At 50.0% G+C, this 21,202-nt stretch overlaps 1 protein-coding gene across 3 annotated transcripts in view; it reads left to right on the forward strand.

Moving 5' to 3' along the window:
- Daam2 (dishevelled associated activator of morphogenesis 2) overlaps window positions 1-21,202 on the forward strand; it is a 122,443-nt gene that overhangs the window by 92,874 nt on the left and 8,367 nt on the right. For 2 of the 3 annotated variants that reach the window (XM_057751328.1, XM_057751329.1), the window contains exons 11-21: window positions 716-854; window positions 4,235-4,293; window positions 4,408-4,592; window positions 5,211-5,510; window positions 9,609-9,716; window positions 12,608-12,714; window positions 13,853-13,937; window positions 15,670-15,776; window positions 15,964-16,052; window positions 20,144-20,312; window positions 20,843-20,950. In XM_057751328.1, coding sequence (XP_057607311.1) covers window positions 716-854; window positions 4,235-4,293; window positions 4,408-4,592; window positions 5,211-5,510; window positions 9,609-9,716; window positions 12,608-12,714; window positions 13,853-13,937; window positions 15,670-15,776; window positions 15,964-16,052; window positions 20,144-20,312; window positions 20,843-20,950 — 1,456 coding nt within the window. The remainder of the gene's footprint in view (window positions 1-715; window positions 855-4,234; window positions 4,294-4,407; window positions 4,593-5,210; window positions 5,511-9,608; window positions 9,717-12,607; window positions 12,715-13,852; window positions 13,938-15,669; window positions 15,777-15,963; window positions 16,053-20,143; window positions 20,313-20,842; window positions 20,951-21,202) is intronic. The other variant, XM_057751330.1, reaches the window with a different exon arrangement.

Raw genomic sequence — 21,202 nt, forward strand, 5'->3', positions numbered from 1 at the left:
GATCTGGTGCCCTCATCTGGCCAACAAGCATACATACACAGAACACTATATACATAATAAATAAATAAATCTTAAAAAAAAAAAAAAAAGACGGAGCGGCCAAGGAAGGAGAGAGAATGGCTCTTGTCTAAAAAGGAAGTCCACATCCAGGGGGACTATAACCATTGAGGATGAGAAGACACAAAGTCTTTGCCTTCAAAGATCAAGGTCATCTCTACCAAGAAGCCTCCCTGGGTTCCAACCAGCCCTTCTTGAGCTTGTTCTGATGGCTCAGCACACACCTGGAATCAGCTTTCATTCATCTTTTTCTGTGAGGTGAAAAGAAAGATAATCATGGGCTCTTGTATGAAGTTTTCCCCTGGAGACTTCGTTATTGAACATGTAATATTTTCAAACGTGCTTTTTATAGACAGTAGGAAAGACCATTCACATGCCCAGGGCCCAGTATGCCCAGGGTCTCATAGGAAAGAAGTATTTTGCACTGTAGGGAAATGTTAGGAGGGCTAACCAGGTCATGAAGACCTCTGCAGATGATGGGGAGCCCACTGGATCGAGAGTCTCCGTGATTGGTAGCAGTGCTGCCTCTTCCATTAGACCAGGAGCTTCCTGAGAGGGGGAGGCTTGCCTTGTTGGCCTGAGCCTCAGCAGTCACAAAAGAACAAGGGCTCCAGGGACTCCAGGGCTCCGAACAGATACAGTGCCTTCTGCCCCTCAGACAAGCGGAATGGTGGCTACTTCCAGCAGTGGCAGCTCCTGGACCGAATCCTTCAGCAGATTGTGCTCCAGGATGAGCGGGGCATGGATCCTGACCTGGCCCCGCTGGAAAACTTCAATGTCAAGAACATCGTCAACATGTGAGTTACAGCTGGCCTCCGACCCAGCTCCAATTCTCTCCCTCTGGGCTCTCCTAGCAAAACTTCAACTCCCTCTCCAATCCCTGTGAGACTTCAGAAACTGTTCCACAGTAACAGGGGGCCCTGTCCAGTGTGGCAGCTGGGTCAGTTACTTTTCTTCTTTGTGTAGCAAAACACTTGTGTAAAGCAGAGGAAGGAAGGAAAGGAAGACGGGAGGGAGAGTGGTACTGGTGGTCCCCTCTCCTCTGCCTACCTACTCCCTAGCCCATGGAATGGTACTGGTGGGTTTTCTTTCCTAGGAAATTCCTGACAGATGTGCCCAGAGGTTTGCCTCTTTGATGACTCTAGGTCCTGTCAGGAAGACAAGATAAACCCTGGCAAGCAGTCACTATTTGTCCCATAGGTGTTGGACATATATGTCAAGTGTAACTGAGACACTAGAATCTTCATTTAAATGTGAATAACCACATGTCATGAGCCTACTGATGACCCTACTGAAGAGTATGAGTGTGTGTTACACTCTCAGCTCTCTCTTCTCCATGGTTCACTGCAAGGCTTAGCTAGAGAGGCTAAGAGTATTTACACAGCACACTGGCCCGTCAGCCATAGGTCATGAGCCAGGGCAGTCTTCCAGTTAGAGCTGAGAATTGTTTTGTTTTCTTTTATTTATTTATTTTTGTTTTGGAGTGTGTGTGCACGTGTCATGTGTATATACATGTATGTGCATGTTCATATAAGTATGCATGCATGTATAGGATGTACATGTGGAAGCCAACAATATCCCTGGGTATATCGTCCATCATCGTTGAGATGGGTTCTCTTGTTGGCCCGGGACTCCCTAATTAAGCGAGGCTAGCCAATTAGAGAGCCTTAAGGATCTGCCCATCTCCACCTCCCTGTGCTGGGTTACAGCTGTGCACCCCACCCATTATGTAAGCAGGTTCTGGGGATCAAACCCAAGTCTTGAGCTTTACCCCTGAGCTGTTGCCACAGCATGTTCTTATGCTTCATGCCAACAAACACGGGACCGTGTGACAGCCCTGTGCATGGGGTACAAACACCAGCAAACACGGGACTGTGTGACAGCCCTGTGCATGGGGTACAAACACCAGCAAACACGGGACTGTGTGACAGCCCTGTGTCTGCTGTACAAAACACCTAAATACCAATGCTGTCTCTTCACAGGTTTGGTGACCTCTGACATGGGGCATGGCCATTTGAACATAACCCTATTGCATGAGGTTGTCAGAGCCCTAGAGCTTTCACAGAATGTGGGTATAGGAGGACACACAGAAACCATTTATGCTTACATTGGTGAGCCAATAGTAAGGCCTGCCTTAATGCCCTGATAGTTTACTTAGATTTTTATTTAACTTTGATATGTGTTTGAGCTAACTGTCCTTCAGGGGACAAATGACTTCCTGATTTTGCAGTCCAAAGCCAAATGCAAAGTAGATTTTAAATGATTCTCATTTTATTTGTACAAATGATCAGGTGTTGATTTCGTTCAACCCCTAACTGACTTGTTGGTCAAGTACAGCTAGTAAAATAATCACAAGGTGGCTTTAGTTTGGCTTTCTGCAAACTCTGTGTTATTTAGTGGGGAAATGTTTCCTTTTTAGACATGCTGATTCCTGGGGTCCAGTGAAGCCTCTGTGTTCTTGAATTGCAGGAGTCTTTAAAATCACTTTAAACAAATGGGAGGGCTGCTCCCACGTGTGAACCATCATATGAGACTTGATTCAGCCTTAAATGTCTCTCCTCTGAATAGGAATGGGAGTTATATCTCTGCTTACTTGTGTGTGTGTGTGTGGTATGACTGGGTTTTTCTCTTCTTGTCTCTGTTCCATTTCTCCTCTGAGCCTTTCTGTATCCCAGATCTACTAGCTAACACAAGTGTCTGTCACTCTCCACAGGGTAGCTGGGGACAGGAGGCAGGAAGGAGGCAGGGGAAAGGTCTTAATTGAGCTGTGTAATAACACACATCCCACTCTCGGGCTCTCACAGGAGCACACTGAGGGCTTCTAGAGTTCCTTGCTAAGAGCCTTTCCCTATAGAGTGTAACACATGGACATGCAAGAGGCTCCCTACCTCCATCTGGTTGGTCATCTGATTTTGGTCCTTCCATCAACTATTGCATCTCTGGCATGCCGGCGCACACTGGCCTAGAGTGTGATGTTTCTAGTTATCTCCTAAATGGGCCCCTGGGCTTCATAGACAAATGGCATCAGCCCAGTTCAACCACAAGGGCCTTAACTGGCATCTGCCTAACTCACATAGGCTGTGTCAGCAAACTTCCAGGGCGCCAACAGGTCCCAGAACAGTCACACTGTCTGAGCTGATTAGCACTTCTTTACCATCTGCATTTGCCTGGCCCCAAGAAGAACCCAGTGTCCCTGCTCCCCTCCTGTCCATGCCCAGGGAACCACTTCTTTGGGTGGTAAAGGATGTAGCACCCCAATGACCACCAGTAGTGGCCCCTCCAAAGAAATCTCACCATGGGCCAGCAAGATTGTTCAGCAAGTGTAGATGCTTGCTGCCAAGCCTAACGACCTGACTTCAGTCACAAGAATCTACATGGCCAAAGGAGAGAATAAACCCTCAAAGTTGTCCTCTCTGATTTTCACAGGCAGTGGCGTGGAGTCGATAAATAAACAACATTAAAATGTAACGATTACTGGGCTATCGTGATGGGATTCAGTCCCTCAGAACTCTGGACTCTGAGGGATCTTAACACCTGGTAGAAGAGTTTGCTGTGCATGAGGCTGTCACATGTGCTTGCAATCAGGGGCCATTGCTCCTCTGTTCTGTCCTGATCTGTCTCTTAGATGTACTGATCTACCTTTACAAAGGTGTGCGTGTGTGCATGTGTGTGAGTGTGTCTATATGAGTGTGTCTATGCACACACGTGTACTTCAGGCAGCCTGGATTCAGCCCTCTCTCTAGTAGTTACCTCTCATTCCCATCAAGAACCACACAGGAGCCGGGCGGTGGTGGCGCACGCCTTTAATCCCAGCACTCGGGAGGCAGAGACAGGCGGATCTCTGTGAGTTCGAGACCAGCCTGGTCTACAAGAGCTAGTTCCAGGACAGGAACCAAAAGCTACGGAGAAACCCTGTCTCGAAAAATGCAAAAAAAAAAAAAAAAAAAAAAAAAGAACCACACAGGAAGTTGGACTGGAAGATGATTCGGGGTCCTTCCCGTTCTCATGGTCCATGAGGACACTGAACGAGAGTGGGCAGGAATGGGGACCCGGAGAGGCTTGTGAGAAGCCTGTGTCTGGACAGACCAGAGATCAGTTTCTCCTCTGGGGAAGAGAGATGGTCTTCCAGAAGGAGGGAGATAGTGTCAGTCACGTGGTCCCTTCCGCTCCTCAACAGGCTCATCAATGAGAACGAAGTGAAGCAGTGGCGAGACCAAGCCGAGAAGTTCCGGAAGGGTGAGAGGGTCCGCCTAAAGTAGCTGCACCCTGCCTGGGACCCCTCTCTTTCCCCAGAAAGTCATTCCTGCTCCCACTCTCCTCTCACTTTCTCTGTGGTCCATCCACCTCCAGAACACATGGAGCTCGTGAGCCGGCTGGAGAGAAAGGAGCGGGAATGTGAGACAAAGACTCTGGAGAAGGAGGAGATGATGAGGACCCTGAACAAGATGAAGGACAAGCTGGCCCGGGAGTCGCAGGAACTGCGCCACGCTAGGGGACAAGTGGCAGAACTGGTAGCCCAACTCAATGATATCTCAGTACGCGTACGCGGGCACTGTCCCCTCCCATTTGTGTGGTTCAGCCAGCACCCTGAGTGTCAGGTGGGAGTGGGCAGAGGGGGTATGGGAAGAAGAACCCCAAGATGAGGGAGAAGAGAAAGGGGGACCTTGAACCACAACCCAAGTGGCTTTTCAGTTTGTATGGGTGAGCCCTTTATGTTAACAGATTAGAAAAAAAAATGACCCTTCTCAGGATGGGATGACACTGTTCCCAGATGTGAACTTGGACAAGGGAGTGCGGGTAGAATTCTTGCCCTGGCTGGATGTCCTCATGCAGGGAGCAGACTGCACCGCTGTATACACGTGTCTGAATGTTTCATTTGATGGTTGTGACTCTGGTCGCTTAGTGTGTGTGTGTGTTTGCACATGTGTGTGTCTGTATCTCTGTGTGTGCGTGTGCACATGTGTGTCTGTGTGTGTGTACATGTCTGTCTGTGCATATAGGTTGGCTATTAAAATACAGAGAGAAGAATGGTGTCTAAATGAACATGAAGGATTGAGGATGGCTCAGTAAGGAGGAAACGGGAATAATGTGGAGACTCAGCTTGAGTGCTGACGGGCACACCATCCTGCCTTTTTTTTTTTGTCTTCCCACAGGTGGGTCCAGTGTCTTCCCCACCTCCCCCTGGAGGTCCACTCACCCTGTCTTCCTCCACAACAACCAATGATCTGCCTCCACCCCCACCCCCTCTCCCCTTTGCCTGCTGCCCACCCCCACCCCCACCACCCCTTCCTCCTGGAGGGCCTCCTATCCCCCCAGGTGCCCCACCCTGCTTCAGCTCAGGCATGCCCCTGCCTCAGGATCCCTACACAAGCAATGATGCCCCACTCAGGAAAAAGCGCACCCCCCAGCCTTCACACCCACTGAAGTCCTTCAACTGGGTCAAGCTGAATGAGGTAAGTAGCTAAGGGACTGACCAGGCAAGCCCTTGTCCTGCACCCTGCACTTTTCACGAGTTTTTTTGATTCTCTATTTGGTCAGGCATTAGGGTGGGCATAGTGGGCACTGATGATGGTTTTTCTGGAGTCAGGTGGCTTACTGTTTTCTCTGAACAACAACACTTGGGGAAATGTTTGGTGCCGACCTTGTGCTTACTGTCAAAGCCACTCACCGATGGACCGGTGTGTGCCAAGAGTCAATGGAGAAGCAGGCGTGAGGGGCTAGGGAGATGACTCTGTGGACAAGAACGCTTTCTCTGCAAGTATGAGGAGCTGAGTTTGAACCCCATCATCCATATTAAAAGCTAGTTGTGGCTGTGTATGTCATTAACCCCAGCATTGGGGGACAGAAACAAGAGGATTCCAGGAGCTGGCAAGCTGGCCTAACCAGTGACAAGCTTTTGGTTCAGTGAGAGACCCTGACTGAAAAAATGAGACAGAGACGATGAAGGGAAAATGGTGTTGCCTCCTGAGAGCTTTGGATCTGACTGATTAGGATATGTAGCCTGAAGAACTTACAGATCTGGAAGACGGGCTGAGAGATGGCTCAACCCTAACCAGTCCTAATGTGCCTCTAACTCTGCCATCCATGGAAATCACGCCCCCTGGTCTGTTACCTTGGTTTCATTGTCCAGTGTGGTCACTAAGGTCCTTCTATGGGCTTCCCAGCCAGGGTGGAAACACGGAGCGAGGATACAGCCCACTCCATCTAAAGCATTCAAGCCACCTGTAAGAGCATGCACAGCTAGATGCGTACAGCTCCGGCCATCTCTAGGCAGCAGCTGCGTTGTGCAAGCACAGATTTCTGATGGGCAGAGAGAAAGCCACAGGCCAGAGTACAGGAGCAGGCAAAAGACAGTCCAGAGCCTAAAGCCAGAGTCTGTGTGGGAAGCAACACATGGTAATTGTTAATATACTTAAAATGTTTCAGCTCCTGTACTTGCAGCTTATAAACTGATTTTTTTTAATGTAGCAAGTTCGGGGCCAGTGAGATCATTCAGTGTACAAAGATGCTTGCTGCTCGGCCTGAGAACCTGAGTCAGATCCCTGGAACCCATAAGGTGGAAGGAGAGAACAGACTCCTAAAATTGACTTCTAACCTCCCTCGATATGTGTGTCATGGCATGTGTGCCTCCCCCAAAATAAATAAATGTAAAATTAACTTTAATGGACGTGAAGGACTAGCTAGATAACTCAACTGGAACAGTACTTGTCATGTAAGCCTAAGGACCTGAGTTCGATCCCTAGCATATGCATGAAAAAAAGAAAGAAAATGAGAAAAGTTGGACATGATAGCATGTGCTTGATCCAAGCCCTGACGAGGCAGTGAAAGGAGGATTTTTGAGGCTTGGCTGCCAGCCAGCCCAGCTTACTTAAGTTCCAGGACGTGAGAAACCCTTTCTCAATAAAGAAGGCAAACAGCTCCTGAGAAACAACATCTGCAGCTGATCTGGTTTACACATGCACGGTACACACATGTGCATGGACACACATGTGCACAGACATGTACCCACATACACCTGCACACACCCACACATATGCATACCTTCCCATGAAATGTATTAAATTGCAGGATGCGGCAGGCATTGCGAAGATACAGTCAAGGACTGGTAACTTGCTGTGTAAGCCGCCTGGCATGAGTTTAGCCCCAGAAACCACCCAGAAAGGTGCAAGGAGGCAGCTGACTCTACAAAGTTGACCTCTGACCTCCACATGCACACGCCGTGGCACAAAAATGCCCGTGAACACACATCATACAAACAACAAAAGTAAAAGAAGGGAATACAGGCAAGATCAACAACAGCTTCTCTGATGTTGGGATGCTGATCTTTGTGCTTGGGGTTTTCTCTGTGATCCAGTGTTAACACAGGCTACACAGTTCCCTCGGGACCCAGAGAGGGTGGAGTACCCTTCCTAGATCCATGGGGCAGAAGCACACTGAGTGATATTTGAGAGCCTACAATTAATCCCAAGCTTTTAATTTTGTCACGGGGCAGATGATTTAAGTATTTCTGTAAATTGGGGAAGGTTCACCACAATGCCCTCCGAGGGATGGTCGTGAGGATTGACAGCATACTTTTAGGACGCACTCTGACGCGAACAGAGTGGGAAACACGGGTTCTCTCAGTATGTCACCATGATTCTCATGTCACATAGTTGAACTATACTTCCCTGAGACTCAGTTTCCCATTTGGGCTATAGGGTTGAAATAATATCCTTCCATTTGCCCACAGATCACATAATAGCAGGGCCAGAAATGTCAGTCAGTGGGTCTGTTGGGCCCAAAAGGCGGTACCCTGTGGGGGAACCATCGTGAAGCACGATCCTGGGAAAAGCCTATGTGGGACTTCTGCGGCTATCTCCTGGGGTCAGAAGACCCAGGAATCTAGACTAGAGATGACAGTGTTGGAAAAATTAAACTGGAGAATTATCATCCAAGATGGATTTGCCAGGGTGATATGATGGAAATTATGGTCTGATGATTATGAGAAAGGGCCCTACCTCTCTCAGCTCCAAACCCCACGATGTTTCCATGAAGGACTGAAATCCTTGGCAGATGTGGGGAACAGGCTATGTTTACGGCAGTGACTGTTGAGATGACTGGTTTGTCATGTTAAATACCCAACTATTTCATCCCTCCATCCTTGCTCTGAGCTCCACAAGAATACAAAGGACTGGAAACTTCATTCTTATGGGCCTCCCCTTCCCCACCCCATCCCTGTACAGGAGACCCTAGGTTCCCGGATCCCCCATTGCTTCAGCTGGCTCCCCTCTCTGCCTTCCTCTTTCTGTTCCCCACATCTTCCTTTCCAGGAGTCCAGGAGTCCAGTTGTCCAGTTTCTTTCTCTAGCCCTGTCCTCTATTCTACATATGCTCTTAGATGTACACACACACACACACACACACACACACACGGTGGTTGTTTCCACCATGAAAAGAATGTGTCTGTGTTGGCTTTGGCCAGCTGCCTATATCCCTTGCTGCTGTGAGCTTCCCAGCCCAGCATTCCACACGAGGGTCCCTGGCCTTCGAAAGGCCACAGGAATGTCTCCTCCCTCTTGACTCTGGCCTAGCCTCCCCTTTTCAGAGTTTAAGAAAATAGAGATGAGGGAAAGGTAGTGTCTCAAGTCTGAGGAGGAGATGCCGCAAAGGGTGCAAGGATAGTTGCCTGACAGGCCTTTGGACAGATGAAACCAGGTGATGGAGATTGTTGTTCCAAAGGCTAATGCTACAGACGAGACAAGGAATCCTGGAGGAAGGGCCACACAGAGAGAAGTGCTCCTCTGTTTCATGCTTGTCCTCCATGACCCTGTCCTCTGGACCATCAACATGATGTTACAGGGTTGCTGGTGAAGTCTGGCTTTCTGTAGACTCTAGCACAAGTGTCCAAAAATAGGGGACACTGCCTCAAGTGAGGGAGCTGGGAACTGTAAATTTATGGGTCCGTTGCAATAATAAAAGATGGGGACACCTTCCCTGGCTCTGAGCAACAGGAAGTTGAGCCAAGTTGCTGATCTGAACAAAGTCAGTACATGGGGCCAGCATGTCCCAGCTTTTGACTTGTGTCCACTTTCTGGGAATCTGGGAAAGTAAGAACAAGATCCTGGGAAAGAAAATGCCCATCTCAGAACCAGGGCATGCACTCTGCGCACAGGCTCAGATAGTCCCACATGTGTGCAAGCCGCAGTGCTCCCAGAGACTCCAGTCAGAGCCGGCCTGCACGGTGCCCTTGGAGCAGTGTTGTGTCCTTCTGAAAGAAGCATGGGGTTTCTCCTTTCATTTGTGTGCTCCGACACTCTAGTGGTCTCTGAAACACTTTCGTGTGGTCTCACATGGAAAGGAGAAAGAAGGAGGAGGTTGTCTTCTAGAATATTGAAGAAGTGGGGGGTTGGAGAAGGGGGTGCTATCGAACCCTTTTCTGGAATTATGAGAGCCTAGCCATTGTAACGTGTGCCTTCGGTCTGCCTTTGGAAACAGGTGGGGTTAGGGGAGTATTGGCCTCTCTGTCATGGAGAAGCGGCATCAACCATGGGTTCTTCTTACCCTGACTCTTAGGAGCGTGTCTCTGGTACCGTGTGGAATGAGATTGATGACATGAAGGTATTTCGAATTCTGGATCTGGAAGATTTTGAAAAAATGTTCTCTGCTTATCAGAGGCACCAGGTAAGACTGTACCCTCTGGTCTCTTGGATCTTTACTTTCAATCGCGCACACACACACACACACACACACACACACACACTTTCCCTCTCTGTCTCGCCTTTATTTTCCTCCCTCACAGGTATGCTGAATGACTTTATTGGTAATAAGGTTCCATGTTTCTGCCGAGGGCATAGAAATAAACAAGAGCACACAGGCCAGCGAGGGGTCAGCACCTCCTTTTCTAGGGAGGCAATGGTACTTTTGACTTAATGGAAGTAGACCCTCGAACTTGACCTCTGTTGAACACTGTCCTGTTTGATTGAGAATTATAGACTATACCTAGTGACTGACATAGCTTTCAACCTACTTTTTCCACCATTCCTTACACACACACCCATACAATACACACACTCACACAGCACACATATGCACAGTCACACACACGCACACTCTCACATACACACACATACTCACACACACATGCATACACACTCACTCACACGTACAGACACATACACATTCATACACACATGCACATGCACACTTCCAATTACACACATGCACTCCCATACATAGGTACACACACATGCACACACACACACACACACCCCTACCTTCAGAGATGCTAAGGCTGTAGGGAAGGTGATGGGTGCTGCTCTATGCCCCTTTCAGGAATCAAGACTAGAGCTGGGCCTGAAGGCCGGCTCTGCTCTGTTGAGTCTCTGTATCCATGGCCAGTCCTCCGTCCACAGAGAATGGAAGGGGTTGGCTTGCAGTCAGAAGCTGGTCTAAAGTGACAAGCACTTGTAGAGACTTCCGGGGGTCAGCCCGCATCTTCCAATACTAAGCAACTCTGAAGACGAGTGGGGCTCTGGAATTTGAGTGCAGCTGTCATGCCTGGGGGCCTCCCCCAGGTCTGCTTGGTGATGAACAGCTCAGGGGCTCTATGGCCCTTGCTTTCCCTGTGTGTTCTAAGGTTCACACATCCATTCCTTCATCTCTGCTTGGCCCAGGACTCTGGCTCGAGGACTTCTGGTATACTCGGGCCCGGAGCCCTGTTTGGCGGCTAGGTACTGGGGCCTGCATCCAGCCTTCTTTACTTTCTGCCAAGTCTACACCTGGAGATGACACTTCCCAGGGCAGTCGGGTTCAAGGCCTCCTGGGGCCTGGCCAAAGGAGTGGTGTGGAGGTGACATCTGGCCTGTCTTGGGGTTCCAGATAAAACAAATGATTGATTTGATTTAAATGTGGGTCTCTGTGGCCTGCTTACTACCTCTCTGTACCTTAGGGTCTTGAGCCATGTGGCAGAGAAGGTTCCAAGTCCCCTCTATGTCCTAGGTAGGCTCTGAACTTGTGGCTTCAACTCCATCAGCCCATCAGTGTCAGGAAGAAAGGCACAGGACAAGCTGTGCTGCTCGGTCCCCTTAGACATCAGATAGGCCAAGGGAGGGGGCAAATTTAAGATTGCCGGCTTCTCCTGCCCCAGGAGAACAGGAGCTTCACAAACTTCTGGTTTGAGTCCATGTCCTGATGAAGAGGAACTTACCTGGTGGGGAGGAGCACCTTCTGTCCTCTCAGCAGGTTCCTAACAGAGGCAAAGACAGAACTAGTGCTCAAAGCTTGGGGTCCCCGTTCAACTGGGCACCCCCCTGGTCCCAGAGTGGCGGGCTCCCTGGGGGTTACTTGCCCAGCTTCTCTAAGGCCATGCCTGCCTTGAGCTGCTGTCCATGACTATTTCTGGATTCCTGCTTCCTGTTCCTGGGACACAGTGGACAGAACGGGTACCAAGGACACCCACATTTGTCTTGGTGCTTCTGAGTCCCCAGGCTGTTGGCTAACATTGTGCATGTTTAATCCTCTGGTGGCTGTGGCTGCTGCCTGCCTGGGAGCTAATAACTAACATGTCTGTCAGCAGGTGAGCCGCTCTCAGGGCTCTGGACCTTTCTGTCTCGCTCCCACTGTCCCCGGCTGCCGCCAGGAAGTGGGGCCATAAGAGCAGGCTTGCCTGCACTGCCTTCAGCCTTTATTGCTCATCCATGTAGGGTGGCGTGCAGGAGGGTCCCCAGAGAGAGAGAGGAAACGTGAGAGATGGAGGGACTCCAAGCAGACCTCTGCCAGCCGCGGAGGCGAATGTCCGCAGAACGGAGAATGCTTCTAGGGCTCTTGTGTCCCCTGCCAGTCCCAAGGCAAGGCTTTCCGGCACGGCTACACATGTCGGGTGCTGCACAACTCCAGAGGGAAACCCCACAGAGACCGGCGTGCTGGGAAGGCAGGCCCTGGAGTTGTGTGCCTCGGAACATGTGCTCTGGGAAAGCTCCTAGAGTCATAGCTGTGTGTTAACAGGCTCTGAGTCCCTAGCCAGAGAAGTCCAGCAGGAGGAAGCTTGGGAGCTTTGATATTTCCTATTGGCATCCCAGAAGTGAATTCAGTATGGATTCTGCCTTTGTTTTCCCATATGACCTTGTAAAACCCTTCAGCCCTGCATATTGAGATAGGCTAGAAGTCTCCAGGGTCAGAGACTGTGGCCTTAAGGGGACTGGGATCAGCTTCTCCTCATAAGTTTCAGGAGGCCCCAGGTGGGGGTGGGGGTGTGAGAGGCAACACCATATTGCCTGAGGACACAGAGATCAATCACAGCTTCCATTTGCATGGCTCCTTTCCTGGCTTTCTGAGAGAGGCTGAGCTTGTGTTGGGGGGCTTTGCTATCCTCCACCCTTCCACCCTTCTTAGCCCAGGCTAGCCCTAGACCTCTCATAAGAGTTGGTGGTTAGCAGACTGCCTCTCCCATCTTCTCTTTCTCTGTCCACTGGGTCAGGGGAATCCCCACACTGAAAGAAGGGAGGATCAGGGAGGTGGGCTAGGAGACTGGGAGCACCTACCTCAATGTTCCCCGTTTAACTCATCATTTGCAGAAAGAACTGGGCTCCACGGAGGACATCTACCTAGCCTCCCGAAAGGTCAAAGAGCTGTCAGTCATTGATGGCCGGAGGGCCCAGAACTGTATTATTCTTCTCTCCAAGTAAGTGCTCACCTGTAGCAGAGATGGGTGCCCCCAAGTAGAAGCCCAAAATGGGTAGTGAAGGGGCCGAGATTCGGATCACTCTGTGATAGAGTGCTTGCCTGACTGCCCAGCACGCACCAGACCTGGGCTCATCCAGAACATTGCAAACCAACGCACATTATGGTTGAGCTGCAGGCCTGGGGAAGGTGGCAAAGGAACCATGCTGATGCTGGCCTTGCCTCTCTGCTTCCCCGGGGGGGTGGGGGGATGCTAGTCTAGACTCTGTCCTGCAGGCCCATGTTGAGCACTAGCATGGGGCTCTTCAGACAGGGAACTGGCCTGGCCTTGAGGCTCCTGACGTATCAGGAGTGACAGTGAGCATCTGTCAGCAGAGCTGCTCTAAGCCCACGGAGGACCCACTCAGCTGAGGCCTGGGAGCAGCATGACCTCAGTCTGCAAGCATTTCCCTGGGCTGTGGAACAAACAAGCAGTATCTGTATTAACAGCACGGCTTCTGTGTGGGGGGCCTCCCCCAGGCAGGGTCGGGGGCACCGCCCCAAGCTCTATTCTTAGTGCTGCTTACAGCCTCCTCTGGGACATCTGCCCCCTCTCCCCTCCCACAAGTTCCCTGGCCCCAGTTTCTGCCACTGAGCAGCAGAGGAGGGCTGCTTCCCTAGGGTTCTCGGTGGGTGTGAACATGGGAGGGTGGAGGACGGTGTAGGTGGTGAGCAGGGGCCCCTGGAAGGCTGATGGGAGCTGGCTAGGAACTGGGCATTGTCAGAGACGCAAGAACGAGACTTCTCCCAGAGTCCTGACACCCCACTCTGTCCTCCCATGGAGATGCTGAAGATTTCTGAGGCTGGAGGGAGGGGTGGGGGAGGAAAATGGCTGCCAGAATGCCTCTGCCTGTCCATCTTAATCCCACGTGTCTCATCAGCTTTGACAAAGCTCAAGCAAGGCATCAGGGACTCGGGCTTTGATGAGAACTAAAACACTTGTTATTGGACATATGTAGTGCATCGGACTTCCTCTTTATTAATATCAGACTCTGTTATGAAACTGGCCTGGGAAGGCTGTGTGGAGGAGGGAGAGTTTGCGCTGGGGCTGGAGAGAAGGTGAGGGCCAGACCATGCTGCTCAGAGTGTGTTTGTCGCAGGTTGAAACTTTCTAACGAGGAGATACGGCAGGCCATCTTGAGGATGGATGAACAAGAAGACCTCGCTAAGGATATGCTGGAACAGGTGAGGACCCTTGCGGGGGGAGGAGTTCAGCCTGGGCAACCCTACTTTCTACCCCAGACCAGAAGGGCCAAAATCCTTGGGTGAAGAGACATGGAGCTGGAAGCACCGAGGTTTCTAGAAACTTCCCTGGACCAGGTTTTCCTCTAGAACAAGCTGCCAGACAAGTCTGTAGCCCCTACAAGGTCTCAGTGGTCATTTCCTCCTCGACCCCCTTCCACTCTAATCAGTGTGTCCTTTAAGAACCTGGCAATGGCAAACAGGCATGCGGCTGACTGGACCTTGTTAAAACGAAGAACGCTGTTGTAAAGTATGCATGACTTCACTTCCTGGGTGCCATCCCCAGACTGGGTGTGGTGGTGCACATCTATGATCTCAGAACCACGGTTTGAGGCCAGCCTGGGCTTCATGAGGCTATCTCAACAGAGAAACCGGCAGCTGGAGAGATGGTTCAGCGGTTAAGAGCACTTGCTGCCCTTGCAGAAGACACAGGTCCATTTCCTAGCACCCATGTGCCGGCTCACAGCCACCCATAACTCCAGTTTCAGGGGCTGTGGTTCCCTCTTTCCACCTTTGTGGGCACCAGGCGCACAGGTGGTACACAGACATACATGCATACCAAACACCCACACACATAAATTAGAATAAATTTGAAATCTGAAAGGAAAAGAAAAAGAGCCAGCATCGGTCCAAAGACACGTTTTTTTCCCCCACTTGGGTAATAACACGCCCAGTGTCTTCCATGCAGACAGAAAACAAATGGCATGTGTTTGCAGTCAGAAGCACTGTAGATAAACAAAGTGACGAAAGCCACAGTTTTGAGCTATAGCAACTTGACTGACTCACTAAACCTCCCACCCGAGCATCAACAGGACAGTGGGCAGACAGACTGTGGTGCATCCCTTCAGTGGAACGCTACTGAGCAGCAAATACAGACAGTCTAGTGAAGTACAGCATGGGTGAGTCTTATATGCAATGCTGAGCAGAAGCCACATGCAAATTAAGCACTGGGACTGTGACAAAATCCCCGAGACCCGTTAATCTGTACGAGTTACTTAGCTCATGACTCTGGAGGCTGGGAAGTCCAAGAGCAGGGTGCTGTGTCTACTTGACGCCTGGTGAGACATCAAGCGTGGCAGAGGGCATCATGGGAGGAGACAGAGAAGATGCTATAGCTTCGACTTCTCTTATCAGGCCACTAATGCCACTACTAGGGCCCCACCCTTGTGACCTCATCTCACCCCACACAACGGCTCTACTGCCTGATGTCATTAATGGGGAAGTTTCCATATGTGAACTATAGAGGGACACTTTCAAACTGTAGCACCAAGACTGGAGAGGTGACTCAGAGGTTAAGAGCACTGACGGTTCTTACAGATGTTTAGTTCCCAGCACCCACACAACGCTGGGTGACTCTAGTTCCAGGGGATCTGCTTCCCTCTACTGGTCACTGCAGGCACTGCACCCACATGGCGCACTTAGAGAAAAGACCTGACCTCACTCTGTAGCCCGGCTGACCTCAAAACTGATGTATATAGCAGATTGGCCTCAACTCTCTAGGTAGCTCAAGCTTGCCTTGAGATTGGAATGGAGCCCAGGCTGTCCTTGAACTCTTAATCCCCCGCTGCAGCAGGCCCTCCCACTATTGAGCAGAGGCAACGCCATGAGCATCTCCAACCTCACACTGTGTGCGCTGCTCAACAGCTTCCCCCATGACCTCACCTGCTCTTTACAGCTCCTCAAGTTCATCCCGGAGAAGAGCGACATTGACCTCCTCGAGGAACACAAGCACGAGATTGAGCGGATGGCGCGCGCAGACCGCTTCCTCTATGAAATGAGCAGGTCAGATGGGCACTGGGTGCAGCAGGAGGGAGGAGACTCAGGGCCGAGCTAGGTCAGTGGTGCACCGGGGTAGCAGGAGGAGCAGGGGTCAGGTGTCAGCTCTGCCAAGAAAGGGGAGTGAAGGATGGCCTAAGAGGAGGCCTTGGAGTCATGGGTCCGCCTGTGACATAGCCTGTCCTGTCCATAGGATTGACCACTACCAGCAGCGACTGCAGGCCCTCTTCTTCAAGAAGAAGTTCCAGGAACGACTGGCAGAGGCTAAGCCCAAAGTCGAAGGTAGGGCTGGGGCCTGTGGTGAGCACCTGGAGTGGGGACAAGACTCGGGATTAACTAGTGGCACAGAGGGAAATTTCTGCCTTACCCTGACCCCAGAGACATACCCAAGTTAAGGATAACATTTAAAACTACGACATTTATATCTTCAGCAGGGTTTCATGTGGCCTAGGCTAGCCTCGAGTTTACTATGTAACTGACGCTAGTCTTGAACTCCTAATCTCCTTGCCTCCACCTTCCAAGTGATGGGATTGCAGGAATGCACCACCAACTAGAAATATGGTTATTATAGAGAAATGCTCTTGTTTATGTTGGCTTAAGTGCCAACCATACGATGCCCCCTCTTCCTTAGCATTGACTCCCCAGGGTGGGGTGACTGTTGACTTCTGCCCCAGCCTGGGACAGGAAGGACCAGGAAATAGGAATGGAGCCTGCACTCCTCTTGGAGCCTGGCATGCAGACTCATCACCATAGTCTATTTGAGAAGCACCAAGTTCACAAAGTCTACTGGGTGTATTTGCTGGGGTGTGAGCTCATCAGAAAGAAGGTAACCACATAGAACCTAGACGTATCCAGCTTGATACAGAGTCTGGGTGATGCAGGACTGCTCCAGATTGCTATTTCTGAGACACGTGAGGGGTTCTGGAGCAATGTAGATGTTTGCTGTCCTCCTAGCTGGTCCCTTCCCTCATCACTAAGTCAGAGAGCAAATCCTTGGGGCTGCCTGTTGGGGAGGCAAATAAACAGGACAAAGGAGTTGTGAGAAAGAATGGTGGGGCAGGATGGTGGGTAGATATGTGCACCCAGCAAGGCAGAAGCAGGAGAAACTGGTTGGGGGCTCACTTGGGGGCAAGGAGAAGACTTACAGGGCGGGAAGAACAAGAAACCATCTTGGATGCTCAGGGTACCAGGCTGGAGACATAGCAGAGCATGGGTGCCCCCTGCTGGACACTCTCTGAGATGCCTAGTTCAGAGAGCAGGCTCAGAGCAGGTAGGAATTTCTGGAGTAGGAGTTTGGAGCGATAAAGGCAGTGGTGTTCAGTCTGTGCACATAGATACATGCAACAAGGGGCCTTCAGACAGTGACAAAGAACAATATCCATCTGGGGTATTCCCTTGCCCCCGTGACGGACAAGGCTTTTTCACCTACACTCTCTTTCTATTGCAAACTACTTTGGGGACCAAGGTGTAGGTGCTCAACTATTTATGCCTCTTAGATCAGTGTGGAGCAAACATGAGTGGCCATTTGGAAGCGGCGTGGCTTGGGCACTGGGATGGTGTCATCTTCGACTGTTAGGAGACATACCCAAGCTCCACGGCTCAGCTAGGATGCTCCATGCAGCCTCTCTTTAATATCAAGCTACACAGAAAGAGGCATGCTGGCGAGAACATCTACGGGGATGCCACAGATGTTCTATAGCTGGGGTTTGTAGATACCCTCCACTATGTGTGGTTGCTGTCCTTGAGGGGCTTCGAGTCAGTCTGGGGAGTTGTCTGAAGGCGTCTACACACCCGGTCCTGTCAGTGTGCTTGGCTGTTTGGTACTGGACTCCGTATTTATTCCCCCTTCTAGCTCTTCCAGAAATGCTCCTGAAATAGCTAAGATCAAGCTACCTCAGCTGGCTGTGGAGCCATTGACACCCACCATCCCCTCCCCCAGACAGGGCTCCAGTGAAGTTACTTCAGGGCTGACACCCACCCTCCCCTCCCCCAGACAGGGCTCCAGTGAAGTTACTTGGGGGCATTTTACCAAGTTTGACAAATTTCCCAGTTTTGCTTTGAATATATCTCCCTATGAATACATTCATTGCTGAGTATACTAAATTTACCAATTCTCATTACCAGTAGGTTCACTAAATATAGCCTGGATGAATGTGACTGTAAATGTAATATTCTTATGAATGTATTCATGAACATATTATTCTCGTGGATGCTCTGAAATGCCAGCATCACAGACAGGAGATTTCTCATCACCTCTGACTTCCTTTTCTGTTTTGCCAACATTTTTAGCATTTTTAAAGGATATTCCTTTGTAGATTTTTCAAACAGCCCACCAACCTTAGAAAATTCTCCCTAGTCATATAAGTAACTTCTGCGAGTAAGTTTTCTTTTCTTTTCTTTCTTTCTTCACCCCCAACCCCGAGACAAGATTTCTCTGTATAGCCTTGACTGTCCTGGTACTCACTTTGTAGACCAGACTGGCTTTGAACTCACAGAGATCTGCTGTCTCTGTCTCCCTAGTGTTGGGATTAAAGGTGTGGGCCACTTCTGCCCATTTTATTTGCTTTATTGAAAATAAACCTTTTACTGAAATATGGTAATACACAGAGGGGCCCACAAATCATTACATCTGTTCCCACTGGACAGCTGGGGAGTGATCCCTATCCTGGCCATGGTAAGAAACTGAATGTTTCCAAGCCATGTGTCCCTTTTTGTCCTTTGGTTGTGAGCTTTAGCTTTCATGGCTGAGCCATTTCTTCAGCCAAGCCACAGTCCCCTTTGAGACAGGGTCTCTCTTCATAGCCTAAGAGTCCTCAAACACATCCTGTAGACCAAACTGGACTTGACCTCAGAGATCCACCTGCCTCTCAAGTGCTGGGGCTAAAGGCGGGCACCACCACCGCCTGGCTCCAGCCTTCTTCATATTCCTCTCCCGACATTAGAAATGTCACCCTATTAAGTAAGCATCCTCTCTCCTCTTCAGAGTTATCATGATGTTCGGATGAATTTTTCTAATTTCAGCTTTCTATAAATGGAATAATGTGCTGAGTGATTTTATGATGGTTTTTTGCTTATGTCTTAAGAATTTCACTCCCCCTGGGGTGGTGGGTGCTGTTGATCTAGGCAATGTCTGTCCTCCCACTTTCTAAGGCTCCAGTGACCGACCAAAGTTCAAGTCCACTGAAGTTCCCCCTTGGAAGTCAATGAGTGCTTACTGACAGGAGTGTGGGTGACCCCAAAGCAGTCACACTGAAAGGCAGTCTCTGACTTCTACACAAATGCATGCACATGCACACAGACACATGCGTGCATGCACTGGGAACAACCTAAATAAGCATGCACGACAGGGTGCGTTAGCTCATAGAATGTGTGATCTAATGGCTATGTGGACATCTCTCACTTCTCATTTTTATAATATCTTCTTCACAGTTATATTTGATACATTTTTAACTGACTGAAAATTTCTGCAAACTTTTGCCCTGGAGTTTTCCTTTATAGGTGATATGTGTGGCATGTGCACACATGTGTGCACAGTGCACATCCATGTACATGCATGCAGAGGCCAGAGGAGGGCATCAGATGTCCATCTCTCTCCATCTTGGCTTTTGAGATGTTCTCTCTGTACCTGAAGCTTGCTTGGGCTAGACTGGATGGCTAGGAAGCTGCCAGGATTCTCTTGTTTGTGGTTCCCCTCTTTCTCCAGCACTGGGGTTACAGCCCTACATATGGTTATGCCTGGCTTTTTTTTTTTTTGTAGGTGCTGAGGATTTGAACTTGGGTCCTCTTACTTTCATAATGACTGCTCCACCCAATGGGGCATTATCTTCCAAGCCTAAGGGCTTCATTTTATTTTCATAACAAGCACCTTCAGGAATTTCCCATCCACATAGCCAGAGACCACCAAGTGTTTTGATCTTCTTCCAGCTGTCTCAGACCCAAGGCACCATCTGAGAATGGTACCTGAGGCTGACCTCTGACCTCCATGTATACCTGCACATGAATACATACACACGTGCACCCATGTGAACATACACACACACACATACAATACAGAATTTCAAAATGTGTCAAAGCATCCCATAATAAAAAGCTCCAGGAAGCACAAAATTTGTCAGGTCTAGAAAAAATAAAACTGCCATTTCCAACCATGTATTCATAAAAATGATAATAATTTTCATGTGTATGATGAGATAATCTCGATCATTCTAGAGGCCATCTACTCTGAGGATAGGCTAGTGTTGTCCTGAAGAGAACGGGTAGTTGCTACCCGAGAGTTGAAAAGGTAGCCCCTTCCATAATCCTCCTGGGAAGCCAGGAGCCCTGCTGTCCTGGCTCAGTCTGTGCAGCGTCCTGAGCTGTCTGTCTTCTCTCAGCCATCCTGCTGGCCTCCCGGGAGCTGACCCTCAGCAAGCGTCTGAAGCAGATGCTGGAGGTGGTCCTAGCCATTGGGAACTTCATGAACAAGGGGCAGCGCGGGGGTGCCTACGGGTTCCGGGTAGCCAGTCTCAACAAGATTGCTGACACAAAGTCAAGCATTGACAGGTGAGGACTCGGGGGTTCCTCTGCCCTGTCTCACCCCCTCCTAGTGTCCCCCTCCCCTCTCTAACCCTCTGCTCTCTCTCCATTCCATCTGCGTTGTCCATGTTTAAAATATTGTAAATAATTATTTTAGTGTGTGTGTGTATGTGGGGGGGATGGTGTGGGGGTGTGGTGTGGTGTGGTGTGTGTGTGTGGTGTGTGTGTATGTGGTGTGTGTGGTGTGGTGTGTGTGTGTGTGGTGTGTGTGTGTATGTGGTGTGTGTGGTGTGGTGTGTGTGTGTGGTGTGTGGTGTGTGTGATGTGGTGTGTGTGGGGTGTGTGTGTGTGCGCAGTTGCCTGTGGGACCAGCAGAGGACACTGGATCCCCTGGCACTGAAGTTGCAGCATTTGTGGATGCTCAGAACCAAACGCAGGTCCTCTGGCAGAGCAGAAAGCCCCATAACTGCTGAGCATCTCTCCAGCCCCTTCGTTTTTCCTCCCGTCACACTCCATCTGGTTTCATCACCCCCTCCCCACACATCTGTCACCCACAGGAACATCTCTCTGCTTCATTACCTGATCATGATCCTGGAGAAGCACTTCCCTGACATCCTAAACATGCCCGCGGAGCTGCGGCACCTATCAGAAGCCGCCAAAGTCAAGTAAGCAGCCCCTCCATGCTTTCTTGGCCTGTGACCACATGCGTGGCTTCCCTCACTTGAGAGGACACTGGCAATGAGCAGCGTCTTGGTGTGCTTTTAGAAGCGCCAGAGACAGCTTGCTCTCTGAGGTGCCAATCATATTATTTCAGAGGTGCTTCTGGAAAATACCAGAAGAATGAGGAAGTAAGCCGTGTATAAAAAGAAAGCCTGCAACAGATGCATTGAGCCAGTGCCAGCTGCACTGTGGGCAGA

This window comes from Chionomys nivalis, chromosome 19, assembly GCF_950005125.1.
Source record: "Chionomys nivalis chromosome 19, mChiNiv1.1, whole genome shotgun sequence".
In the NCBI taxonomy this organism is placed as follows: Eukaryota; Metazoa; Chordata; class Mammalia; order Rodentia; family Cricetidae; genus Chionomys; species Chionomys nivalis.